We start from the raw sequence: 27361 nt of genomic DNA on the forward strand, positions 1-27361 counted from the left end.
CAAAAGAGAACTTCGAAGATTTAGACGATGCAAGGAATGGCCGACGATGACCAGCCTGGAGATCTGTGAACCGTAACTAAAATGCGGATCAAGATGGATTCGAGCATGGTGATAATGGAGAGGATGATCACAGATTAGGTGATCAACCTCGGCAAGATGGAGAAGAAAACCAGATCCCTCCAAGAAACCCTCAAAACCGAGAGAGAGAAGAACACAAAGATCTTGATGCACCTATCAATGTAGCCGATGGTAACAACCAGGAGATGCAGCCGAATGGACGCAATAACCGCCTATTCAGCCAGAAAACCAACACCGAAAACAAGACAGGAACCATCGCATATCTGACTTTGATTCACCAACTCAGAACTTCCAGAATTGATCTGCGAATCAAGTACCATTCCCGAACCGGAAAGAGTTTGAAGTCAAGCCTCAAATAATCTCTTTGGTGAAACAAACCAATTCCATGGAGTTCCTTCCGAACATCCGGTGGATCACATTGATCTCTTTGAAGAAATCTGGAGCATGATGGGAATAAACCAGGTTCCTGCAGATTATCTTAAGTGTAAGTTGTTCCCTTTTTCATTAGCAGATAAAGCTCACCGTTGGTTGAAATCTTTGCCGGCAGGATCGATCACCAATTGGGAAGAATCTAAAACTGCTTTCCTGAACCACTTCTATACTAAGTCAAGGTCGAACCTATTGAGAAACAAAATCCAAAGTTTCCAGCAAGGACCGGTCGAGTCTTTTTATGAAGCTTGGGAACGTTTTAAAGAGTATGAGCGAGACTGCCCCCACCATGGATTTCCCGGATCAAGCCTGCTGAGCACATTCGACAGAGGTTTACAACCAAAGTACAAACTTTCACTCGATACAGCCTGCAATGGAGATTTCAGACGAATGACTATAACACAAGGAAGAGCCCTCGTCGAGAATTTAGCTCAAGCCAATAGCAATGTCGGTCCGGAATATGAGCATTCGACAAGGCCGGCTGGAACAGATAATAGAGATAACCAAATTGAAGAACTTGATGAGCCAACTTCTAAAGAGCCATAACCGCCCAATCCATGCCTGTGAGACAGACAATGGCGCAGAAGATGAAGGATTTTGTGAGACCGATCACACTAATCCAACCCTTTAGGAAGAAGAAGTGAACTATGTAGGAGCACAAGCACCTTATCCGAACCGTTTCAACAATGGTTTCAACAACAACTTCCGAAATGCCAACTTCAACAATCTCTTTTACCCGAATCTAAATATAGAGAACCCTCAGGACCAGGAATACCCACCGCAGCAAAGACCATTCTAAAACAAGTTTCAAAATGGAAATTTTGGAGGAAATTGAGCTTTCTAGCCGTGGCAACCAAACAACTATCAACTTACGGGGATTCAATAATCAATATGGAAAACAGCAGTGTGTGAGCCAAAACAGCAGTGTGTTGAACCAAAAATTTAAGGGATCCAAAATCTCTAGTGTTTATCGCAAGAACAGTGAAATCAAAAGAATGTTTTTTGCTGGAAAAGTGTTTTGTGTTATTATTTTCGAGTTTTGAAAAGTTACATAATGAATCTCATACATCGTCTATTTATACTATTTCTCTAAACCGCCTAGCCGAGAATCTCGGGAGAGATTTTCAGAATATTTCCTTATCGCTTCGTGCGGCCACCGCCATATGGGCTTACGTCCTTCATGACCTCGGTTTGGCCCATCCAAGAAGAACCAGCTCGGTCCATTCTTTCTTTTGCACAGCTCGGCCCACTGAACGTCCTTCCCATGGCTCGGCCTACTTGCCCCTCTTCACGGCTTGGCCCATTTGTATTGTTGAGTACAGCTCGACCCACTTTTCTCATGTGGGGGCTCGGCCCATGTTCGACGAACAACTGATTTCTCTTGCGAAATCGGTTCTTCTCTGGTACTTGGTCATTCTCGAGATGGTTTAACCACTTGGAGTGAAAACCGACCACTTTTCACCATTGATTTCAAATGCTTTTTCAAAGGTTTTACTTTTTTTTTAGGAACTTTTATTATGATTTCCATGTATTTGTAGTTTCAAGGCTCTTTTCAGGAAACTTAGGGAATATGATGGCAAAATGGAAGAAATCCACATTTTTAGCTCAGAGTCAAACCGTCACAAGTTCAGCCTCAAATGAAGACTTTCTCACCGTCCGATTCTGCTCAAATTTGGAGACAATCAAGAGGCGACAACCCTCTTTCCATATCACTTTACATCACAAAGATCCAACGGTGCAATCAAAAGATACATTGAGAACAAGTTGACCCAGTTCACTAGTCTCTGAAGACTCTCACCCGCGGGAAACACATGTTTTATGTGCCCTGGAAGACTCTCACCCCCAGTGGACCTTAGGACGAGCCACAAGGCCCAACATCAAAGCCCACTTCGCCATTTCTCTTCAGAGAAGCCCTAAATGAGAGCTGGAAGACCTTAGGATCTATAAATACATTGTTTAGCAGCCCTAAACGGGTGTGTGCTTCTGTAATGAGATTTTGAGCCACTAAACTTTGTTTTTCAAGGGTTAGACGATGGAGATGGGGATTCTTCCCGAGATCCATTGTTCTTCGTCCTTTTTATCTTATTAACTTTTCTGTTTCATTATTTTGCATTCTTCTATGTCTTTTATCATTCATTGCATCATGTAGATTAGTCCCAGAGAGTCAAGTTGTTTGAAGATATCGACAAGCATATATATCGATTAGGATTTCTATTGTTCTTAGCCATATTATGGATCTCATCTCTTCTAAGTTATTCATAAATCATGAGAGTAGATTCATGACATATTCTCTGAGCTTAGGATCGATCAAAGCCACGAGAGTGCTGTATCAAATCATCCATACCTAGCTTCAGAAGAACATAGTCGCTATAGGAGTCAAAAAGCTACCTATAGAGAAGATGTGAGCAGACGAATTCAATGTCCAATGCATGATCTTAAGTTTAGCATGAGAGCTAATTGCTAGATCTAAGAGATTAGTTGATTAAGGTGACGACAGTTGGTTAATCATACATGGTCTATTCTAGTTCAATGCAGATTCCCAGAAACATATGAAGATAAATCGCCCGGAAGCTAATTGGAAATGCCACCATACATCGATTAAAGTAAACCGGAGAAGTTTAAATCGCCACCTATGAGTTTAAGAGTCTTTATTTTGAGTCGATATGCTTTAGATGTTCTTTTAACAATTCATCCTGCACTGCATTTCTTGTGAATACTAGATTAGGTTTAGTTTAGGATCTTAACCAAAAACCCCAAACTTTTATTCGTTTTTATGAGTTTGCTTACTTCCCAGTTTGTTGTTTCTTGCAGATTAGACATCCTCCCTGTGGATCGACATCCTAAGTCCTACAACGTACATCTGTGCACTTGCAGACACTAGGGTTTTATAAATTTAAAACTTAAGGCGTGCCAACAGGCTTGTTAAAAAACAACCCTAGGCCCGCAAGCCCATCAAGTTTTTGGCGCCGTTGCCGAGGAGGCATGAAGTCGCTGGAATTCTAAACCTGGGAGGTTGAAGTCGCAGACGACTATATATATGTCGAGTTTCTGCCAAAGCAATATAGGAAGTAAACCAAATTCATAAACACCCTAACTTTTTCTTTTTTCTACTTATTCTATCTTCTGTTTGCCCTTGTTTCAGAAACCTTTGAAGCATGGATCATTCAAGGAGAAACACTAACCCTGAGCGAAGGTCCTGCGACCTGTGTGAAGCTCCATGCGCATGCGAATCACCCTTCAGACGTGATTTTGATCATCATCTTCAGAACCCTAATCTGAACCACCATCATGGAGACTCGCGACCTCCACACCACCGAGATGAGCCTTATTCGCCACACCTGGTGAACCCTCGACCATCTGATCCTCTTCCTCATCAGATTCTGCACCAACACGCTGAGGCTGATCAATTTAGGCTCCAACTGAGTCCATTAGGAGCTATGCTAAATCAATACCTTGATTTTCAAGTTGTTACGGAGGCTACCCTGTACAAGAGGATCGATGACCTCACTCACCATGTGAAATCGCTAGAAGATCTGCACTCTCAAGACATTGCTTCCCTAAAAAAGAAGATAGATACTTTTGAGGAAGAGCAGCCAAGGCAGAAGTATGATATCCTTCAAGGATCCATCGATGCCAAAGCTGCTAAGCTAGAGATCAAGGAGTCCAACAAAATCGCTTCATGGTACAGAGGAAAGACAGATGGTGAACTCAAGAGAGTGAATTTCGCCTGAGCAAGCTTGAGCACAAGAGCATGGAAACTAGTTCTGACATCAAGCATCTCTCTAAGTGCCAAAGAGACACCAACCTTGTTGTGAGGAAGATCTTTGAGAATCATGAGAAGGATTCTCATGTTCATGGTCAGCAAAAAGAAGAAGAACCAACCAATTCTGATTCAGGAGATCCCATAATGGACACCCAGAATAACCCTGAAGACATCCTGGAAGAGAAAGAAGGAGAAGCAGCTGAGCAACCTTCGGAGTTCCTTACCGCGGCCGCGAGGACTTCAGCCGCGGCCAAGCCCATCCTCACCACGGCCGCGAGAGTTTCACCTGCGGCCGGATCCTTCTCAGCCGCGGATGCGACGTCTCCACCCGCTGGGAACCGCCATCTCACTCCAAGTCTGCATCACCGAGAGCCTGAGGAACTAGAGGAGCATGACTCTTACATCCCATGCATGAAGATCACAGATGAAGAACCAGATGTCATAGATGTGGAGGATGAATTACCTAATAGAATTGAAATGCCATACATAGATTCAATCATCGAGTTCGATGCTGCCAAGTTCTATTGTGATTCTTATTCTGCATTTGAGGCACCAGATCATCCACAGGAAAGACCAGTTTGAACTCTGCACAAATTTCAAGACAAAGGTCAATTTCTTATCTTTTGTGACACTAGAGGTGAAAGATTCCTCAATATTCTTTGTGATTTTGGAGCTTGCATTAACATGATGTCCAAAGCAACTGCTTTGAGACTTGGCATTAAGCACATCTCAAGTACCAGGAAAAAGATTAGCTAAGCAGATGATTCAAGTGCAACACCAAGAGGGATAGCCCGAGACATTCCTCTAAGGATTGGGGATTGCATTGCACCTGTCGATTTATACATAGTAAAGACCAAAGATGACTCTAATCCAGTTATTCTTGGATGGCCTTTCTTAGCAACTGCTGGAGCCATCATGGATTGGCCCAACAGGCGAGTTTCTTTTGCCAATATCGACAAGGACATCTTCTATGAAGCTACACCACTTAAGAGCAAAAGAGGAGAGCAAAGAGCCCAGGCATTTGAACCAGAAGAACTCTGGAGTGATGAAGAACCTGCTAGACAGAACAGAAAGATTTTGAAAAGGACTTGTCTTAGGACAAGATCCTATTTGAACTAAGTCTTTTTCTTTGCAAAGTATACCTAAAGACTATAAACCAAAGCGCTTGATGGGAGGCAACCCATTTTAGGTACTTATTTGTGTTTGCTTAAGCTTTCTTTTTCGATTAAAAGCTTTGTTTTTCTTATTTTAGACAGGCCTTACTATACCATAAAAAAAAGAGAGAGAGAGAGAAGAAAAGGAGCTGACCGCGACCAAAGGAGGTTCGGCCGCGGCCAGCAGGTGTTTTACCGCGGCCGCAATGTCTTCAACCGTGGCCAGCGCGCGTCCTACCGCGACCGGGATGTCTTCATCCGCGGCCAGCACAGCCGGCCACCTTGGCCATCTCCATTCCACCTTGGCCATCTCCATTCTACCTTGGCCATCTCCATTCTACCTTTGTCCACCTCCATTTCATCCTTTGAGACTTCCACCACCACCTTGACCAAATAAGTTTTGGATCCCTAGCATCCAAGTTTGATCAAGCATCACCACCACCAGGTAAGTTTTCTTTTCCCAACTTTTAAAATCTTTCACATACTCTATTTCTCATCATTGCCTAATTTATTTCACACTGGGGGCAGTGTGATTTAAGTCTGGTTGAGGATTTCATCCCTTTCTAATCACATTTTCTTGCATGAGCCATTGCATTCTCCATTTTCTTTAAATTTTTCAAATTTTTTTCGATTTTCTTAAACCTTTTCAAAGTCTTTTAAATTTCAAAAAGTGTTTTCAAAGGTCAAATTATTTTGAGGGAATAATGACAAAATCAATGACGATAACCAACCTGTTTGCTTCTACACCAATCACTCATAAAAGCTCTTTCAAGGTTTAGTACTAGACTAGGCGGTAGCTAGACTACTTACACTACTAAATCCCACCAGAGGACTTCTATTAATGAAGATCTTTTCTGACAGGATATACTAACTCATTTTACTTGGACTTAATCTTGACATCTAATTTTCTCATCAATGGTTTTAAAAAAAAGGCATCATGATATACATCTAGGACATCTTTTCCTGATTGATACCACTCTTTGTTGTCCTAGATGGCCAGTTCATCTTTAGCTGGTACCACACCCTTAACCAAAACCTTCATGTTCGAACCTCATGCATTCTCTTTTAGATTTATATTGACAGATATGTGCAAAAACGCCGGAGAGGGATGAACAACATAGTTTTCAGTCACTCAAGAGAAAGACTGAAAGAGACCAGAAGGGAGTGTTCCAGAATCTTATGATGCCTCAGAAAAACTCATTTTTAAAGGTAATTTTTGTGCTCCATAAGACTCCAAGTCAAAAGGCAGTTTCCCCTTTCTAAAAAAAAAAAAATTAAAAACAAAAAAAGAGAAAAAGAAAGAAAGGAAAGGAAACTAAAAGCATAAAGAGTCTTAAAAGCCAAAATCACTTGAGCCAAGGCAATAGGTATTCACTTAAGGAGTTATGAATTCACAACTTGGACAAAAATCTATGTCTGGGGGAAATATAAAGAGAACCTGAAGAAAAGAGATCAGAAATTTTGAAGCAAGAAGAATGTGACTGAAACTGTGGGGGCATTTACAGTTCCATCCTCTCTTGCTGTTTTGCATAATGTCCTGTCTCTCTAGAAAAAGGTCACCCTAAACATATCAGCTTTACCATTAAAGAGCCTTTTTGATACCTAACCTTGAATGCCTTGTTTAATATCCTTTTGATGAGAACCACTGAAACCTTTAATGAATGTTAAGAGCTAGTTGACTGGAAGTTAGTTCTAAGTATGTGGATTTTCGCATGACGGATCAACGGACTAGTTATGTTTGTATTTTGGTGAGAATTTTCTAGACTTGATCTGATTGATGCATTGTCCATAATTAAGGTCTAGAAGTATGGTTGCTGATATTTTTGAGTTCCCTCTCATTTTTTTTGAATGATATTTTTCCAGATTAGATATTTTTTTGTTTGAGGACAAACAAAGTCTTAAGTCTGGGGGTGTTGATAACACTTGATTTTGACCACTTTTCACCATTGATTTCAAATGCTTTTTCAAAGGTTTTACTTTGTTTTAGGAACTTTTATTATGATTTCCATGTATTTGTAGTTTCAAGGCTCTTTTCTGGAAACTTAGGGAATATGATGGCAAAATAGAAGAAATCCACATTTTTAGCTCAGAGTCAGACTGTCAGAAGTTCAGCCTCAAATGAAGACTTTCTCACAGTCCGATCCAGCTCAGATTTGGAGACAATCAAGAGGAGACAACCAGCTTTCCATAGCACTTTACATCACAAAGATCCAACGGTGCAATCAAAAGATATATGGAGAACAAGTTGACCCAGTTCACAAGTCTCGGAAGACTCTCACCCGCGGGAAACACATGTTTTACCTGCCCTGGAAGACTCTCACCCCCGGTGGACCTTAGGACGAGCCACAAGGCCCAACATCAAAGCTCACTTCACCAATTCTCAGCAGAGAGGCCCTAAATGAGACCTGGAAGACTTTAGGACCTATAAATACATTGTTTAGCAGTCCTAAACGGGTGTGTGCTCCTGTAATAAGATTTTGAGCCACCAAACTTTGTTTTTCTATGGTTAGGCGATGGAGATGAGAATTCTTCCCCAGATCCATTGTTCTTTCTCGTTTTTATCTTATTAACTTTTCTGTTTCATTCTTTTGCATTCTTCTATGTCTTTTATCATTCATTGCATCATGTAGATTAGTCCCAGAGAGTCAAGTTGTTTGAAGATATCAACAAGCATATATATCGATTAGTATTTCTATTGTTCTTAGCCATATTCTGGATCCCATCTCTACTAAGTTATTCGTAAAGCATAAGAGTAGATTCATGACCTATTCTCTGAGCCTAGGATCGATCAGAGCCACAAGAGTGCTGTATCAGATCATCCATACCTAGCTTCAGAAGAACATAGTCGCTATAGGAGTCGAAAGCTACCTATAAAGAAGAGGTGAGCAGACGAATTCAATGTCCAATGCATGATCTTAAGTTTAGCATGGGAGTGAGAGTTAATTACTAGATCTAAGAGATTAGTTGATTAAGGTGAGGACAGTTGGTTAATCATACATGTGTCTATTCTAGTTCAATGCAGATTCCCAGAAACAGATGAAGATAAATCGCCCGGAAGCTAATTGGAAATGCCACCATACATCGATTAGAGTAAACCGGAGAAGTCTAAATCGCCACCTATGAGTTTAAGTGTCTTTAGTTTGAGTCGATATGCTTTAGATGTTCTTTTAACAATTCATCTTGTATTGCATTTCTTGTGAATACTAGATTAGGTTTAGTTTAAGATCTTAACCAAAAACCCCAAACTTTTATTGGTTTATGAGTTTGCTTACTTCCCAGTTTGTTGTTTCTTGCAGATTAGACATCCTTCCTGTGGATCGACACCCTAAGTCCTACAACGTACATCTGTGCACTTGCAGACACTAGGGTTTTATAAATTTAAAACTTAAGGAGGACCAACGGGCTTGTTGAAAAAACAACCCTAGGTCCGCAAGCCCATCACCTCGCCGAGCCCTTCCAACGATTTCTCTGAGGGCGAGGAGTAGTTGAATTTCCCAAGCCCCTCTGGTGCTTGCTCTGTAAATAACGAGGCGTCTGCTTCGACGAGCTGCTCCCAGGGTCCCGTCCACAACGAAGATGTCGATTATGCTGCAGTGAAAGCCGAAGCAGAGGCGTTCCCCTTTGATCCAGTCGAGGTGAAATTTGAACTAGAACGTCTCATGGCGTGCTGAGGCGCTTCCTCTTCTGGGAAGAAGAAATCTAATCGAGGAAAAAAGCAAATGCCAGATCCTCCTGGTTCCACGCTCTCTTCCCATGAGTCACTCGAGGCGCTATGATGCCGCTTTGGAATCTCTGAGTCGGTGGAATTCGTTCTCCCGGGGAAGAGCGATTGAACCGACAGACCTCCCGAGAACCCTTTACGAGGCGTTTTGCAAGTTCTGTTTTCTTTGGTTCCCGATCCAAGCGGTTATCCTTGAGTACCTGTGGAAGTATGGAATCTCGATTGGGCTAATCATGCCGAGGGGCTTACGGCATTTGATCGGCATCTTGGTTCGGAGTTTCGAATGTGGACTTGCTATCAGGCTGGATCATCTGCTCAATTTGTTGGAGATCAGAAGAGCTCTGGGAGGAGGCAGATTCTATATTTCCAACAAGTCTAACCGCCGGATTATTGGCAGTTTTCCGAGCATAGATCAGTTTTGGATGGAGCGCTTCTTCTATGTTCAAGTGAACGAGGCGTCGGTGAGCGAAGATTTCGTCCGTAAGACAAAGACTGACTGGGGACCACTTGATAGTCGATCCAAAGCCTTGCCTTGGCTAGGAGTTGTTATGCTTCGATTTCTGCTTACTAACCTGGTTGTCTTGTTTTAAATTGTTTTTGCAGTTCGGAGCATCCTCCCTTCTGTTCCTGACGACCTTTACGTTGTTCGAGATACTCTTGCGGCTCGGAGAGTCAATTGGAGGAAACACTTCACGTTCGAGAGAGTGGAGAGGGCCCGAGCCATTTTTGCCGGTGTGTCCATTAGCTTTTCGTCGTCAAATTCTTCGAGAGACACGAGAGAAAAAATGGTTGTCATCACGCTTAGGGAAAGAAAGAGGCGCGGAGCCGAGGAGGCCGCCAGATGAGCTGCTCAAGTAGCTAAAGTAGAGACCAAGGAAGTTCCTCGAGAAGACCCGCCAAACCTCGGGGGGTGATGGAGTCACAACTGCGGACGCAAATGTCACCGAGGCTGCTATGAGGGAGGCGGCTCCTGAGGTGGAGTCGGGAGAGATTATTCCTGAAGTGTCTAAAGAGAACTCCACGGCTTGGAGCAAGACGTTAACCACCTCGGCCATTCTGGCTCTACCGATGTCATCGAGGCCCCTAGCTTAAAATCTGTTGAAGCGTGACGCTAGTCAGAAACGGTCTGCCGCGGAGAAGGGGAAAGGTGTGGCCACCGAGAAGGATGTGCTGTCCAAGAAGAGGCGCAAGCCAGCGTCCGGCGAGCCTACGTTGTGCAAACTAGTCATTGATGACTCGGCCGCTTCCGTGGTAATGTTTTCACGGGTTAACAACACACGGCTCCCGCCTCCCGAGCAGCTGAGGAGGTCGAAATCCTATGCCGCCATGGTGCAGCGCGACACTAAGGTTTTTTCCTTTGCATTCTCCTTTTCTTCCGTGTTATTAATTTTGGTTTAGAATTTAACATCCTTTTTTTGTTCTTCGTAGTTTGTTGCGGCTATCAACGAGATGATGGCCGGTTATGAGCCGGAATTGATTACAGGAGAGCGCTGTTTGGAAAGGGTTCAGAAGGAGGCCGCAGCAGCTAAGGGAAAGTTAGACAAGGCGATGGCCAAGGTCAAGAAGCTGGAACAGGAAAAGATAGCCCTTCGCGCCGACGTTGACAATGTGTCGTCCGCGGTTACTCACCTCGAGGAATCCAGGAGGGCTAAGAGCGCCGAGGTGGCTTTGTTGAAGAGGCACATTGAGACTAAGGATCCTGTTTGACGCTAAAGTAATCCTCGTCGCTTCTTCCCTCTCTTCTTTTTTCTTAGATTTTATTTTTGACCAAAGTGCCTGGACGGCTTTATCTATCTCTTGTACTCGTACTTATTTCAGTATTTGTGCCTGGACGGCTTTATCCGCTTAACTATTAAATCCAAGTTTATATTAGGATTACTTGGTGTAACGATTGTGCTTATCTCTTTTTTCGAGTTGCTGTTTTGCCTAAATGATTTTGCGGGAATTATTTGTTCCGAACTGTTTTTGCGGAAAACTCGTGTTGAGACGAACTGTTTCTAGGTAGTTTGCCCAAAACGGTTTTTAGTGTTTGTCGAGCCGCGTTAGGGGTGCTACTGTTTCGGGAAATATCGATGGAGTGTCTCAAATAAAGACGAGCCGCTTATACTCTAAAGATTAAAAAGAATCCTTGTTAGGTTGTAATATGTCTGAGGACCGGTGTTCCCGAGCTGGGGGGTATGTCCTTGTCTGGATAGACGATTAGGTTTTGATTTGGTTACCCGATTTTTGAAAAGAGAACCGATGTCTTTTATGGTGTTGACTATTTATGTCGAGGCGTTGAGTCATAAAGTACGACGAGGTGTTTAAATTGGTTTGGTTTTTGTCTACCAAGATGTTAGACTCAGATTTCTTATTGCTGAGGTTAAAGTCTAAACCGATAGTGTCAGAGTATGACTATAGACCGGCGTTCCCGAGAGGGTGAATGTGTTTTGCCGGGTTTCAAGAGCTCACTTTGGTTTTAGAGAAAACGATGTAGTCTCGACTTATAATCTTGTGTGCTATAGTGAACTGTGACGACCGATACGTTTTTGGTCTGAAATTTGTATAGCGCGCTTAATTTTTATCCATAGAGGATGTAAGTTGCACCCTAGTCCTAGGAAAGGGGATAAAAGTCCGTTTAGAGAACTTTGTAATTGTTGTCTCGTTGTGGCCAGCAACGAGACAAGGTGTTCGGTGTTTGGATACCGTGGTGGAGTGGTAACGAGCAAAAGATTTTGTTGAAGCGAATGCAATGACAAATAAGAATCTATCCGATGTAAAATTCATCAAATAAAAAACTAGCCGAAGTGACAATAAGCAGATGAAAAACTATCCGAAGAGAAAATAAACCTAAAAATAGTTGACTCGACGAGCTAAAATTTAATAATGGTTTAAGTGTATACGTACCCACTCCCCCCCCCCCCCCCTTTTAGGAGGGGGGACAGCTGAACCCGTCCGAGGACGGGCTGCCTACGTACCCTTTGCAGGGATCAAGCCGTCCTATAGTTCATGTTGTTGGTGGTGTGTCCTTAGTGATAGTATATCTTCAGGTGCATGGCAATCCACGATCTCGGAATTGCTTCGTCAGCCATTGTCGCAAGTTGATAAACTCTTGGAAGAACCACTTTTGTGATCTTGTAAGGGCCTTCCCAATTTTTTCCGAGCTTTCCAGCATTCCTCTCAGCAGTGTTTTGGAATACCTTTCTAAGGACGAGCTCCCCTTCTTGAAATCTATGGCTTTGGACATTTTTGTTGTAGTACCTTGCCGTTGGTTGTTGGTAGTTCTGAACCCGGATTAAGGCCTGGTCGCGCCTTTCGTTGATTAGATCGAGCTCATCCAGCATCTTCAGGTGATTCAAACATTCCTGTCCTAGTAAAAGTCTTCGTCAAATTCCATGGAAATCCACCTCGGGGGGGGGGGGGGGGGGGGGGAGGGGGGGGCATCACGCATTCTGTTCCGTGGACGAGGGCAAATGGGGTTTCTCCAGTAGCTCGGTGTTGAGTTTTTGATGCGACCAAAGGACTCCTTCCAGTTCGTCTGCCCATTGTCCTTTCTTAGCATCCAGTCTCTTTTTGAACCCGTCCAGGATTGTTTTGTTAGCTCCTTCGGCCTGTCCTTTCCCTTGGGGATATTTTGGCGTGGATTTACTTAGGCGAATCTTCCACTTCTCGCAGAAAGCTTCAAAACAAGTTAAGATGAATTGAGAGCTGTTGTCTGTTAGTATCTCGTACGGAACCCTGTGTCGACAAATGATATTTTTCTAGACAAACTGTTCGACCAGGGCGTCCTTTATGCTAGCGTAGGAGTCGGCCGCGACCCATTTGGAAAAGTAGTCTGTACAGACGAGCAGAAAACGCTTCTGCTTTCTTCGATGTAGAGGCCTGACTATGTCCATCGACCATCTCATGAAAGGATAAGGCGACGAAATCGACGACAGCAGCTGGGTTGGTTGATGGATAGTTGATGGTGGTCTTGATGTGGTTGTCGAGGGTTGTCAAGTTTTACCCTAATTGAAATCAATAGCCGCAAGTGCACAGCTGATCAATTGTAGTACTTATGGATCGAATCCACAGGGAAGGATGATCTTTTGCTGCAAAAAGCCTTTGAAATAAGTTAAAGTAAGGAAGTCTAGAACAGAAACGGTTTTGTGGGGGTTTGGTGGTGTGTTTAAAATGTAAAAACGAAATATTAAAAGAGAATACGGAAATTAAATGGCGTAATAACTAAACTTAACAAAAATGACTAAAAATAATAAAAATGGATATTCTAATGCTTAAATGAAAATGAACTAAAAAGGAAAGACAATATTGAACTAAAGCTTAAAGAAAAATCGCAGGAAATCAATGGAGAAAAAAGCGTTGGGGTTCAGGGAAGTTTTCTCAGGGGTACGAACGATTCAAAACATTGCTAGAGAGTAAATTGATAAGATCTTAGCTTAAACTTTTTGAACTGGAGTCACAAACGTATGAATACGCCACTGTCGTGATCATAGACAACTATCTCTCTCAACCCTGACCAGTAGGTTTCCACTCTGGCCCTGGAAGAGAAGAGATGCATTATGTTTAAGACTCGTCCTAATTCACAAATCGCCCATAGGTAGGTTTCCACTCCTATGTTTGTTTTGCTCTCCTAAACTAGATCTGATACCTGATGAACACTTTCGTGTCACCAAGCATCTGGATCAGATTGTAGTTCATGACGCTACCCTCATGCAGTAAAAACGAATTCAGAAGAAAAAGTTCTAAGATTCAGCTCAATAGCCAATGGAATCCTCACCGAACATATAAATCCCCATCGAAAATCCCTTAATCCCAACAATAAAACTACTCAGACATAATGAACGAAATCATAGACATAATATTAAGAAGTAGAATAGAAACCGAAATTGAAAAAGATAGAACAAGGGTTCAAGAGAACAAATCTCTCTCTCCCTAAAAGCTAAGGCAAAAACAATAAAAGTTTTGAAGTAATGAAAGATGATATTAGGTTACTAGGTTACACGCGATTTCTAGGGCTCCTAAGACATGTATTTATAGTGCTCAAGACCTCTCTGGACGTCACTTAGGGTTTCTCCAAATATGGGCTTCAGAAATGGGCTTTTTGGGCTTGGAGGTTGAAGGCCGCGGTCGGGACAAGTGTGACCGCTGTGGATGAGTGGTTTGCCGCGGTCGGGATGCTCCTGACCGCGGGAAAATGCTTGTTGGCCGCGGGTGGAAGTGCTGGCCAGCTGGTTTACGGGACATCTTGCTCTTCACGTATCTTTTGATTGAACCGTTGGATTGCCAAGCTGTAAAGTGCACTGGAAAGCTGATACTTCCATCTTTAAGGTCTCCAAATTTGAGCTGGATCAGACGGTGAGAAGGCCTTCAATCAGGGGTGAACTTCTGACGGTTTGACTCTGAGCTGAAATCTCGTTTTCTATCCATTTTGTTAAGCTTTTCCCTAAGTTGCCTGAAAAGAGTCTTGGAACTACAAATACTTGAAAAAAGTGATAAAAGTACTTAAAAGCAATTAAAAACATATAAAAAGTATTTCAAAACGATCTATAAAAGTGGTCAAAATGCGGTGTTATCAATAGTAGGAGCGTGCCATTGACACTTCTTGCACTTTGCAGTAAATTTCTCGTTGTCCTTGACCATCGTAGGCCATGCTGTTTTATCTTGATCGCTAGGGACCTTCCGCTAGAGACCTTCCGCTAGGGACCTTCCGCTAGGGACCTTTCGTTAGAGTGATTACCACACGCGCCGCCATGCACCTCGTGCATTATTTTCTTTTCTTCGGGTCCTTCGACACACGTCATTAATGGCCCTGAAAACCTCCATTGAACACTTCACCGTCGACGAGGACATACCGTGCGCCTTGAGCCTTTAATTTGCGAGCATCCCACTTGTTGGATGGCACCTATCCGTCAGCGATGTAGACTTGAATTGCTCCGAGCCATTCCTTGTCGCAGCCCTACTCCAGCTCGGCTGAAGATGCGTCTTCTTCCATTGCAATCGCTTCGCTGTTATCTGGTTCTTCCTCTGGGGGGGTTGATCAGCCGAAGTCCTTCTACTTCTTCTATACTAGTTCGTTTGATGTATTCGACCGGAATTGTTCGTCGGAGATCCGGGTCCGCAGACGTGGCGAGCGCTGCTAGGGCGTCCACCGAGGTGTTTTCGGCTCGGGGTATTCGCGTGAGCTCAAACTCGTCGAACTTTTCCACTAAGTTCTGCACTACTCTGAGGTATGATCCCATTCTTCCATCCTTCGCCTCGTATTCTCCGTTTTGTTTGCTACAAGCTGTGAGTCACAAAAGGCTCTTATTTTTCGAACTTTGATTCCTTGTGCTAATTGTAGGCCAGCGATCAATGCTTCATACTCTGCTTTGTTGCTCGAGGCGTGAAAATTCAGGCGGAAGGACTGCTCCAAGATTTCCCTTGTTGGCGAGGTATGACGAATTCCTATTATCGAGCCCTGTTTTGATGACGAGCCGTCGACATGCAGCGTCCAAACTTCATCTGGGGTCGGGTTGGTTGTTGTCTCGGTTGGGAGTTCAACGAGGAAATCTGCGAGCATTTGGGATTTGGCGGAAAACATATTCCAATACTCGATATCGTATTCGCTTAGCTCGATGGCCCATTTGGCGAGCTGTCCTAACTGGCTCCGGCTATGCACAATCGAGCGCAACGGAAGGGTTGTGAGCACAATAATCAAATGCGATTGAAAATAGGGACGCAGCTTGCGAGCCGACTTTACGACAGCTTGGGGACCTTCTCAATCTGCGGGTAACGAGTGTCGACATCGGTCAATGTCTGACTGACATAGAAAATGGGCTTTTGTTCAGATTGTTAACCTTTCTCGGGGTTTTGCAGAAAAGAAAACGTGTGCCTTCCCCGGCAACGGCGCCAAAAACTTGATGGTGGTCTTGATATGTGGTGTCGAGGGTTGTCAAGTTTTACCCTAATTGAAATCAATAGCCGCAAGTGCACAGCTGATCGGTTGTAGTACTTAGGGATCGAATCCACAGGGAAGGAGGATCTTTTCCTGCAAAAAGCCTTTGAAATAAGTTAAAGTAAGGAAGTTTAGAACAAAAACGGTTTAGTGGGGTTTGGTAGTGTGTTTAAAATCTAAAAACGAAATCTTAAAAGAGAATACGGAAATTAAATGGCGTAATAACTAAACTTAACGAAAATGACTAAAAATAATAAAAACGGATATTCTAATGCTTAAATGAAGATGAACTAAAAAGGAAAGACAATATTGAACTAAAGCTTGAAAGAAAATCGGTGTAAATCAATGGAGAAGAAAGCGTTGGGGTTCAGGGAAGTTTTCTCAGGGGTACGAACGATTCAAAACATTGCTAGAGAGGAAATTTTGTAAGATCTTAGCTTAAACTTTTTGAACTGGAGTCACGGACGTATGAATACGCCACTGTCGTGATCATAGACAACTATCTCTCTCAACCCTGACCAGTAGGTTTCCACTCTGGCCCTGGAAGAGAAGAGATGCATTATGTTTAAGACTCGTCCTAATTCACAAATCGCCCATTGGTAGGTTTCCACTCCTATGTTTGTTTTGCTCTCCTAAACTAGATCTGATACCTGATGAACACTTTCGTGTCACCAAGCATCTGGATCAGATTGTAGTTCATGACGCTACCCTCATGCAGTAAAAACGAATTCAGAAGAAAAAGTTCTAAGATTCAGCTCAATAGCCAATGGAATCCTCACCGAACATATAAATCCCCATCGAAAATCCCTTAATCCCAACAATAAAACTACTCAGACATAATGAACGAAATCATAGACATAATATTAAGAAGTAGAATAGAAAACGAAATTGAAAAAGAAAGAACAAGGGTTCAAGAGAACAAATCTCTCTCTCCCTAAAAGCTAAAGCAAAAACAATAAGAATATGAAGTAAATATTTCGGTGGTGATAGGTTACACGATTTCTAGGGCTCCTAAGACATGTATTTATAGTGCTCAAGACCTCTCTGGACGTCACTTAGGGTTTCTCCAAATGTGGGCTTCAGAAATGGGCTTTTTGGGCTTGAAGTTGGCTTGCCGCGGTCGGGACAAGTGTGACCGCGGTGGATGAGTGGTTTGCCGCGGTCGGGATGCTCCTGACCGCGGGAAAATGCTTGTTGGCCGCGGGTGGAAGTGCTTGCCGGCTGGTTTACGGGACATCTTGCTCTTCGCGTATCTTTTGATTGAACCGTTGGATTGCCAAGCTGTAAAGTGCACTGCAAAGCTGATACTTCCATCTTTAAGGTCTCCAAATTTGAGCTGGATCAGACGGTGAGAAGGCCTTCAATCAGGGGTGACCTTCTGACGGTTTGACTCTGAGCTGAAATCTGGTTTTCTATCCATTTTGTTAAGCTTTTCCCTAAGTTTCCTGAAAAGAGTCTTGAAACTACAAATACTAGAAAAAACGTGATAGAAGTACTTAAAAGCAATTAAAACATAGAAAATGTATTTCAAAACGATCCATAAAAGTGGTCAAAATACGGTGTTATCAGTTCTCCCTCTACTGGTTTCACCAAGACCGGCGGGCTTGCTAAATAGTTCTTCAACTCCTTGAAAGCTGTTTCGCATCGCTCGATCTCATAGACATGAACTCCTAAACTAGGACCAAAGATAGTGCATCAATCCACAACTTAGTCTAGAAAATTCTCACTAATTCATTCCAAATCATATCTTATTTCATGCATTTTAGGTCTTTAGGTGTTTTTTTAGGACTTAAGAGTTTGCATTAGGTCCATGTGAGTCTTGCATGTTTTGGAGTGTTTACAGGTGATTCGGAAGCAGTTTGGACCTAAAAAGATGAAGGCAGGAGAAGAAATGGTGAATGGGGGTTTAAAAATGGTGAAATCAGCCTTCTGGAGGTTCTCGGCGCTAGTCTGTACCGCGGGAAGCTTTTTCTTGGCTATATTCATGTACCGCGGGTGGATTTCTCGGCCTAAACACGTACCGGCCATTCAAGTTTCTCGGCCAAAATTCTCCGGTGCAGATACATCTCCAAAATTGCGTTACCGGAAGGTCTTGCCGGCCGTTTCAGCCTCCGAGGTCTTCATCAAAGATCAGGATAATTGAATCTAGATTTCATAACAGTTAGAATCGATAGATTTCGAGCACCGAGCTGGAAGATACGGCCACCGGAAGACAGACCTCTCTCGCATCCATTTCAAAGCAATCCCATACGTCTGGAAAGATCGCCTGTCCGGGGAGTCTTAACGTCCGATTCAGCTTACAGGGTCTTCTGAAAAGTTGGAGATGATCAGGTCACGGATCCACGACAAGTGGAATCATTGGATTTGGAGTCGTGAGCAGAGAGTTAAGCTCACCGAAAGGCACACCTGTCTCGGTACAGTTTCAAGACCGATCTGATGAGTCACAAAGATTGCGTGGGATGATGCCTTTTTATTCTGATTCAGTTGCCGGGGTCTTCATCAAGATTCGAGATACTTGAGTGCTCTTTCCCGTTTGGAGCTATGTGCTGAAAGATACCGTTTCCAGAGTGAACACTACTCCAAGAGCTTCTTTTTGATAGTTTCAATGCACTGCAGAGATGAGCCGTCCAGGGAACCTTCCACTTCTCAAGCACTGAAGGTTTCTTCACGAAATTTCGAGATATTCGAGTTCGCTTTCCACTTCAGCTGAAATCAAGCCATTTGGATCTATAACCTGGAAGTTACGCTCCCCCGAATGCGAAGTGGTTCGAGGAGATTTGAAGTCCGCGAGATGGTTTTGCGACTTGGGTAACTCGCAGCGCTTAAAGGATAATTTCTGGGAATTAGGCTGCGTGTGGAGATGTGCGGGTAAGGTAACCCTGGGTGATGTCAAAGGGTCCCAAGCAGGAAAAATGCTAAGTCCACAAGTGTGCGACTTGAGCATGCGAGTTGGCCGAGCAGTGAACTTAACCGCATAAACACTCGCTGTTTACACCGACTTGGGCTTGCGACTTGGGAGTGAAGTAAACCAAATCGCACACATACTCGAAGTCCTGTGCTACATGGTTGTGCGAGCTAGAGAGCAAAAAGAACTGAACCGAATAAAGACTCGTGGTTTACACCGAGAGAGGAATGCGGCTTGGCTTACATGGTTTTATCTCACAGAAGCTTCTTTCTAGACCTGTGCGAGTTGGGCATGCGACTTGGGACTAAAGGAGGACCAACTCGCACACATATTCTCCCCAGATTTCATCTTGGTCATGCGAGTTGAAGAGAAGAAAGACTGAATCGCATGAAGACTCGCGGTTTACACCTAGATGGGCATGCGACAGAGGTTGAAGGACTTAAGGCTCACAAGACTGTCTTAATGGCTGTGCGACTTGGGCATGCGACATGAGAAGCACCTGACCAACCCGCACACTCGAGATTTTATCCATCAAAGCCGGGTCAGGACCCGGTTTGTTTCGGGCTGACCCGGTTCATTTAAAGACCTATATATAGTTTTTAGGGTTTTACCCTAAGGACTAAGTTTTATTCCCTTTGTTTCTTGCCTCTTTTATGAAAAGACTCCTCTTAAGAAGAGAAATATCGATTTTTAAGGGTTTTAATCAAGAGAGATTGAGAGATTTTTGTGTTTAAAGCTGCAAATCCATCATTATCATTCTTCTCCATCTCCATTTCTCATCATTAATCATGCTAATCTTCTTAACTTGCAAAGGTTTAAGAGAGATTAGTATAATTAGTGAGTAGTCACCTTAGTGAGGTTCTAGATGTGTAGGTTAGGGTGCTTGTTAGATTAGGAGTGCTTAGGGCTAGATTCATTGATTCATCTCTCTAAACAGCTGCTCTCTCTAAACATTCTTGGATTGACACCTCTTTTGTGATACTTTGACAAGGGGATTGATAGCCCTAAGACCTAAAAAGTCTTGTCTATCAATTGGCGCCGTTGCCAAATTGTGGATTGTTTAGCATTAAGCTTTGATCTGTTCTTGAGATCAAGTCTTTTCCTTTTGTTTTACTAATCACTTTGCAAGTTCTGTCTTTGTTTTCAGGTGTATGAACACCAGATCAAGGTGAAGAAGCTGTGGTCCACCATTTCCTCTGAACGACAACATCAATCTCTTAGTGCCAAGAAGAAGAAGAGATAGACGTCCTAGGGAAACAGATAGATCAGCTGATATGGAACAGCAGAGAGAGCACCACGTGGTTGACATTGAGCACCAGGCTCAAGAGGAGCAACAGGCTCAGCATGGTAATGGAGCTCAAAGGAATCAGGCTCAAGCTGACAGAAATGAGCAACAAGCCTTTGTCAATATCAACATGGCACAAAGGAATGAGAGGCAGGCTCAGCAGAATCAGCAGCAGGCTCATAGGAATGAGCAACAGGCTCACTACATTCCTCAGCATCAAGCTCAAAGGAGACATGATCCTCCACCTGTGTTTGTTGGGGAAAATGACAGGGCGAATGCTCATCAGTATGGAGCAGGGATTCAAGCACCACCGGTGCAAAATAACAATTTTGAATTCAAGGCATCTTTGCTGAATATGGTCCAAAACTCCACGTTCCATGGATTGCCAATGGAAGATCCTTTGGAACACTTGGACCAATTTGATAAAGTTTGTGACTTGACAAAGATAAATGGAGTATCTGAGGACAGCTTCAAGCTCAGATTATTCCCCTTCAGTCTTGGTGACAAAGCACACCAATGGGAGAATAATCTTCTAAGAGGCTCCATTCAGACTTGGGAGCAATGCAAGCAGGCATTTCTGTCTAAGTTCTTCTCAACTTCCAGAATAGCAAAGCTAAGAAACCAAATCTCCAGCTTCACTGAACATAGCAATGAGAGTTTTGGTGAAGCATATGAGAGATTCAGGAGCTACACTAACCAATGCCAACACCATGGGTTTAGTGAAGCTTATCTTCTCAGCACACTTTATAGAGGGGCTCTTCCCAAGATTAGGAACCAGCTGGATACTGCATCAAATGGAAACTTTCCGGGTAAGGAGATACATGCTGCTTTAGAGCTGGTTGAGAACTTAGCAATGAGCAATGATACATATGGACCCAATAGGAGTGAGAGTCTAGCAGGGATCAAAGGTATGAGAAGAACTTTAAAACACTTGAAAGCAAGCTGGACAAGGTGTTATTGGCCACTCAAAAGCCAATGCACTTTGTAGGAGAGTATGAGGAACCTTCTCAATGCTTTGAGAACATCAGTGAAGAGAGTCTTACTCAGGAAGAGCTAAACTATATTGGGAATCGGAGGTTCCAAAGATATCAGTATGCCAATTCCAATCAGAACCTCTCTTACAGGAATCTCAATGTAGCCAACCCACAAGACCAAGTTTACCCTACCTCTCAAGCTCTACAGAATTTTGTTCCTAAGAACAACTTTCAAGGGTCTTTTCAACTAAAGAATCAGTTTGTTCAGAATCAGGTTTACAGTCAGCATCAGCAACCACTTCAGGGTTCTGGTTTCAGTTCACAGCAGGAGCCAAAGGCACCACCAGGGTTCAGTCCACCACAGTTTCAGCAGCAGGCGCCGGTTCAGCATCAGTTACAGTCAGCACCGGTTCACCAGTAGCAACAGAATAGGGCGGACATGGTTGGGATTCTACAACAGCTGCTTCAGGGCCAACAAATGTTTGCAAGTCAGTATGCATCTATGCAGCAAGACATCAAGGAGCTGAAACAGAATCAGGCATCCACTTCAAGAAGCCAAGGTGGCTTACCTGGTATGCCTGAACCAAACCCAAAGGATTATGCTAAAGCCATTACATTGAGAAGTGGCAAAAAGCTACCAGGTATAGAGCACAACAATGTGATCATTGAGGACAATGATCAAATTGGTGAGGAAGCAGCCCCAAGGGATGAACAAGAAGCTGAAAGATCAAAGAAAGGGAATGACAAAGAGGTGGAAAAGCCATCAGAACCAGAAAAGCCTTATGTTCCACCACCTCCCTATCAACCTAAGCTCCCATACCCAGAAAGATTCAAGAAGCAGATTGCAGATAAAGCAAGGGCACTCTTTGAGAAGACTCTTAATGAGACACCACTTACAATGCCTCTCATTGAAGCATTTTTTATGATGCCTAAGCTGGGAAAGTTTCTAAAAGATGCTATCTTGAACAAAACTAAAGAGCTACAGGGTATGGTGGTGCTTAGCCATGAGTGTAGTGCCATCATTCAGAGAAGTTCAGTCCCAAGGAAGCTGTCTGATCCAAGGAGCTTTACTCTCCCTTGTGCTATAGGTCCATTAATGTTTGCTGGTTGCCTTTGTGACTTGGGTGCATCTGTCAGTTTAATGCCATTCTCTATAGCAAGAAAGCTTAGATACAGAGTGTCCAAACCTGCTAGAATCTCTCTTGTCCTAGCTGATAGGTCAGTAAGGCTACCTGTTGGGATGCTAGAGGACTTACCAGTCAAGATAGGTGGTTTTGAAGTACCTACAGATTTTGTTGTTCTAGAGATGGATGAAGAACCTGTTGATCCACTGATTTTGGGCACACCATTCTTGGCCACAGCAGGAGCAATCATTGATGTAAGAGGTGGCATCATTGAGCTACAACTTGGTAAAGAAGAGCTGAAGTTTGATATCAAAGACATGATGAAGAAGCCCACCATAGAAGAACAATGCTTCTATGTAGAGACCATGGATCAACTAGCTGATGAGTTGCTTGAGGAATTGAATACTGATGATCCTCTTCAAGTTGCTTTAACAAAAGAACAAGGAGACCATGGGTTCTTGGCAGAGGAGAGTGAAGGGTACAAGCTAGTTTTGGAGAATGCAATAGAACTTGGTCCTGAGGCAAGGTTTTTGGAATTGGAACAAAGTGTCCCTGAGGTCTTGGATATCAGAGGCTCAAACACTAGCCAAATAGCGGTTAACAAAGTCATGGCCGTAGGTTCTAAAGTGGAGGAGCAAGCTGAGCCGTGTGAGTAAGACAGATTCAGGGCTGATTGGGATGAGTCTAAGGCACCTCAGCTGGAACTAAAACCTCTTCCCAAGGGGCTCAGGTATGCTTTCTTAGGTCTCAATGAGTCTTATCCTGTCATTATCAATGATAGGCGTCTCAATCCCAATTTAAAAGAGGTAGTGAAGAAAGAGATTCTAAAACTCCTAGAGGCTGGGATAATTTATCCAATCTCAGACTCTAGATGGGTTTCACCAGTACATGTGGTGCCCAAGAAGGGGGGAATGACAGTGATAAAGAATGATAGGGATGAGCTTATTGCTACAAGAACTATCACTGGACACATGATGTGTATAGATTATAGAAAGCTCAATCCAGCCTCTAGGAAAGACCATTTTCCTTTGCCTTTCATTGAACAAATGCTAGAGAGGCTTGCAAACCATCCCTTCTTTTGTTTTCTAGATGGTTACTCTGGATACTTTCAAATCCCCATAGATCCAAGAGACCAAGAGAAGACCACATTCACCTGTCCCTATGGGACATTTGCTTATAGGCGCATGCCATTTGGGCTGTGCAATGCTCCTGCTATTTTCCAACGTTGTATGATGTCGATTTTTTCTGATCTGATTGAGCAGAAAGTAGAGGTCTTCATGGATGACTTCTCAGTCTATGGACAGTTTTTCTCCTCTTGTTTGTCTAATCAGTCTCAGGTCTTGGAGAGATGTGAGGAGCACAGCTTGGTGTTAAATTGGGAAAAATGTCACTTCATGGTTCAATAGGGAATAGTGTTGAGGCACAAGGTCTCAGAAGCTGGAATAGAAGTGGACAAAGCAAAGATGGAAGTGATAGTGAATCTGCAAGCTCCAAATTCAGTAAAGGGGATAAGAAGCTTTCTTCGGCATGCAGGGTTCTACAGGAGGTTCATCAAAGACTTCTCAAGAATAGCTAGGCCTTTTGACAAGGCTGTTGTGCAAAGAGGTTGAATTGGTCTTTGATGCTGAGTGTGAGGAAGCTTTCAAGAAGATAAAGGAACCATTGATCAGTGCACCAATTGTTCAGGCCCCTGATTGGTCATTGCCCTTTGAAGTGATCAAAGATGCTTCAGACTATGCAGTTGGAGCTGTGCTTGGCCAAAGGAAGGACAGAAAACTTCATGTGATCTACTATGCCAGTAGGACCCTTGATTCTGCTCAAGAAAAGTATGCAACCACAGAAAAGGAAATGCTGGCAATATTTTTTGCATTTGATAAATTCAGAAGCTATCTGGTGGGATTAAAAGTGATTGTGTACACCCTCAGATATCTCATGATTAAGAAGGACGCCAAGCCTAGACTCTTGAGGTGGGTTCTTCTCCTACAAGAATTTGATATGGAAGTGCTGGACAAGAAGGGCATTGAAAATGGAGCTGCAGATCATCTTTCTAGGCTGAGAGTGGAATCAGATGTCCCCCTAGATGACTCACTTCCTGAAGAGCATCTGATGGTTGTCAAGACCTACTTAGAGGTGGAACAGTAATGCTATAAGAGGAAAAAGTTTACCTTGGTTTGCAGACATTGTTAACTATCTCTCTAGTGGTGTAGAGCCACCTGAACTAGATGCCTACAAGAGAAAGAGATTCTTCAAAGAGGTGCAAAGGTATCATTGGGATGAACTTTATCTGTATGTGCTGAACAAAGACCACCTGTATAGGAGATGCTTAGCTGAGGAAGAGATGCAACTAGTGCTACAGGAATGCCATGGCTCAGCTTATGGAGGCCATTTAGGAGCTTTCAAGACAGTGCCCAAGGTGTTACAGTCAGGGTTCTGGTGGCCTACAATGTTGAGAGATGCTCAGGTGGTTGTATCAAGCTGTGACCAGTGCCAGAGCCAAGGCAACATCTCCAAGAGAAGTGAGATGCCCCAAAATCCCATTTTTGGAGGTGGAAATTTTTGACTGCTGGGGTATTGACTTCATGGGTCCTTTTGTGAGCTCATATGGGAATCAGTACATACTTGTTGCTGTGGATTATGTGTCCAAATGGGTTGAGGCTGTTGCTTCCCCAACCAATGACTCTATGGTGGTGGTCAAGCTCTTTAAAATCACCATCTTCCCAAGGTTTGGGGTCCCTAGAGTGGTTATAAGTGATGGAGGTTCGCATTTTGTGAACAAGGCTATAGAGGGACTGCTAAGGAAGCATGGTGTCAAGCACAAGATAGCTAGTCCATATCACCCTCAGACCAGTGGCCAAGTAGAGGTTTCAAACAGATAGATCAATGCCATCTTAGAAAGGACAGTGAGCAGCTCAAGGAAAGATTGGAGCAAGAAGCTGGATGATGCTCTTTGAGCCTATAGGACTGCTTACAAGACTCCCATTGGAACATCACCTTTTAATCTGTTGTATGGGAAGAGTTGTCATCTACCAGTGGAGCTTGAGTACAATGCTCTTTGGGCTGTTAAAATGTTGAACTTTGACATTAAGACAGTCCAAGAGAAGAGGCTACTCCAGTTGCATGAACTTGAAGGGATCAGACTCAATGCCTTTGAGAGTGCAAGGATATACAAGGAAAAGAAAAAGATCTTGCATGATCAGAAAATTCTCAAGAGGGAGTTTAAGGTGGCAGATCTGGTTCTTTTGTTTAACTCAAGGCTCAAGCGCTTTCCTGGTAAGCTAAAGTCAAGATGGTCTGGACCATTCAGGGTTTAGAAGTTAGAACCTATGGAGCATTGGTCTTGGAGGGAAAAGATGGAAAAGGTTTTGTTCTGAATGGACAAAGAGTCAAGCATTACCTTGTTTCTGAGAAGAGAGAGGAGGCATCTAAAGTTCGTCTAGATGATCCACCAGCCTGTTAAACACGTTTTCAAAGTCAAACTTAGTGACATTAAATAAAGTGCTCTTGGGAGACACCCCAAGCTTATCCTTGTACATAGTTCTTTTAATCTTTTCTTTTCTTTCTTGTTATGTTTTAGGATCTTTTGATGGGTTTTGTGAGTTGTTCTCAGGTTCACCTAGCAGCAGGAGATTTGAGCAAAAAAAAATTTAAGTGTTGCTGGTCTGCGAGTTGGTTCTGCGAGTTGGATGCATGTGAGACCAAGCCGCACTAATACTCGCCGTTTACACCGGTCTGGGTCTGCGAGAAAGACCAAGAAAAGACCAGGCCGCACACCAGGAGAAAGAGTCCCAGGCGCTCAAAGACAGATCCTGCGAGATGGGCATGCGGCTCGAACAAGGAGAGACCAGGCCGCAGAAGAACTCGCTGTTTACACCGGGTTGGTTATGCGGGCTGATTCAGGAGATCCCAGACCGCACAACAAAAAGGAGAGTCCAAGGCGTTCAAGTGTCAAAATGCACGAGAAGGGCGTGCGGCTTGAAGAAAGGAGGAACCGAGCCGCAGGAACACTCGCTGTTTACACCGGCCTAGGCCTGCGAGTTGATTCAAAAGGATGCCAGGCCGCACACCAAAAAGAAGAACCCAAAAAGTTTAAGTGTGAATTACTGCGAATCAGGTGTGCGGCTCGGCGTGAAGAGAAGACCAGGCCGCACTAATACTCGCCGTTTACACCGGCCTGGTCATGCTAGTTGGTCCAAGAGCAAGCTAAGCCGCACACCAGGAAAAGAACCTGTGGCGTTCAAGTGTTAAAAGCGTGCGACTCAGGTCTGCGAGTTAGACAGGGAAGTTCCAGGCCGCACTAATACTCGCTGTTTACACCGGCCTGGGAATGGGAGTTGGTTCAGAGAGGAGACTAGGTCACACGATGAGAAGAAGCAAAAAATCGGCCAAGGTTTAAAATGTGCAACCTGGGCATGCGAGATGGTTCGGGGTCTGCCCAGGCCGCACAAACGTTCGCGGTTTACACCAACTGGGACGTGCAGGTTAGTTCAAAATTGAGCCAGGTCGCAGCATGAGAGAAGGGATCAGATCGTGCAAGGGAGATTTTTGTGCGACCTGGGCATGCGAGACGGTCAACACCAGGTTTTAGGTCGCACAAGAATTCGCGGTTTAAACTGAGACGGGCTTGCGGGTCATCAGGAGGTCACGCCAGGTCGCAGGACAAAGGGGAAGGCCAAAGCTCTCAGAAGAGTTTTGTGTGCGACTTGGGCGTGCGGGATAGGAAGAAGATGGTCCCAAGTCGCACACAAACTCGCAGAACACACCGAGTCAGTCGTGCGGGATGAGAAAGGCCAAGTCCAAGGCGCAAAAGGAGGGAAAAGGAGTTTGGCCAACCAGAAAGGACAGGTCAAACCTTGACTAGTCAAAGTGGATCTATTGACCACCAGCCCAAAGGCTGTACCTAGTCCCACACTCTCTCTTCCTCACCAAAAACACGAGTTTGCCTCCTAAACCCCATTTCTCTCCATTGTTTTCTTCATAACTCTCTCATTACTTCACCAAATTCACTGATTCAAAGT

At 43.7% G+C, this 27361-nt stretch overlaps 2 protein-coding genes and 2 non-coding genes across 4 annotated transcripts; 2 read left to right on the forward strand and 2 right to left on the reverse strand.

Moving 5' to 3' along the window:
* Window positions 1-693: 693 nt before the first annotated feature.
* On the reverse strand, window positions 694-803 carry LOC112087387. The gene has a single exon (XR_002900070.1). It is a non-coding gene; the product is annotated as a small nucleolar RNA R71 (small nucleolar RNA).
* A 20055-nt stretch (window positions 804-20858) lies between these two features.
* LOC112087439 lies at window positions 20859-20965 on the reverse strand. The gene has a single exon (XR_002900119.1). It is a non-coding gene; the product is annotated as a small nucleolar RNA R71 (small nucleolar RNA).
* Window positions 20966-21661: 696 nt separating this feature from the next.
* On the forward strand, window positions 21662-24906 carry LOC112087279. Its single transcript, XM_024157300.1, has 8 exons — window positions 21662-22631; window positions 22725-22998; window positions 23128-23324; window positions 23469-23683; window positions 23753-23941; window positions 24033-24172; window positions 24272-24484; window positions 24546-24906. Exons 1-8 carry the CDS (start codon window positions 21662-21664, stop codon window positions 24904-24906), a joined length of 2559 nt encoding a protein of 852 aa, XP_024013068.1.
* A 121-nt stretch (window positions 24907-25027) lies between these two features.
* LOC112087280 lies at window positions 25028-25803 on the forward strand. The gene is made up of 3 exons (XM_024157301.1): window positions 25028-25207; window positions 25361-25579; window positions 25651-25803. The coding sequence occupies exons 1-3, from the start codon at window positions 25028-25030 to the stop codon at window positions 25801-25803; spliced, it is 552 nt and encodes a 183-aa protein (XP_024013069.1).
* The last annotated feature ends 1558 nt before the right edge of the window (window positions 25804-27361 follow it).

Source organism: Eutrema salsugineum, unplaced genomic scaffold, assembly GCF_000478725.1.
Source record: "Eutrema salsugineum unplaced genomic scaffold, Eutsalg1_0 scaffold_18, whole genome shotgun sequence".
Taxonomy (NCBI): Eukaryota; Viridiplantae; Streptophyta; class Magnoliopsida; order Brassicales; family Brassicaceae; genus Eutrema; species Eutrema salsugineum.

Bases quoted from the DNA above. Each gene is read 5' to 3' on its own strand.
- LOC112087279 (XM_024157300.1), top strand. From the start codon at position 21,662: ATGGTTGGGATTCTACAACAGCTGCTTCAGGGCCAACAAATGTTTGCA. The intron at 23,325-23,468 runs GTATAGATTATA...AAATCCCCATAG, and splicing joins TATCACTGGACACATGATGT to ATCCAAGAGACCAAGAGAAG. The intron at 23,684-23,752 runs GTCTTGGAGAGA...ATGGTTCAATAG, and splicing joins GTTTGTCTAATCAGTCTCAG to GGAATAGTGTTGAGGCACAA.
- LOC112087280 (XM_024157301.1), top strand. From the start codon at position 25,028: ATGGTGGTGGTCAAGCTCTTTAAAATCACCATCTTCCCAAGGTTTGGG. The intron at 25,208-25,360 runs GTTTCAAACAGA...TTGTATGGGAAG, and splicing joins AGACCAGTGGCCAAGTAGAG to AGTTGTCATCTACCAGTGGA. The intron at 25,580-25,650 runs GTTCTTTTGTTT...TGGACCATTCAG, and splicing joins AGTTTAAGGTGGCAGATCTG to GGTTTAGAAGTTAGAACCTA.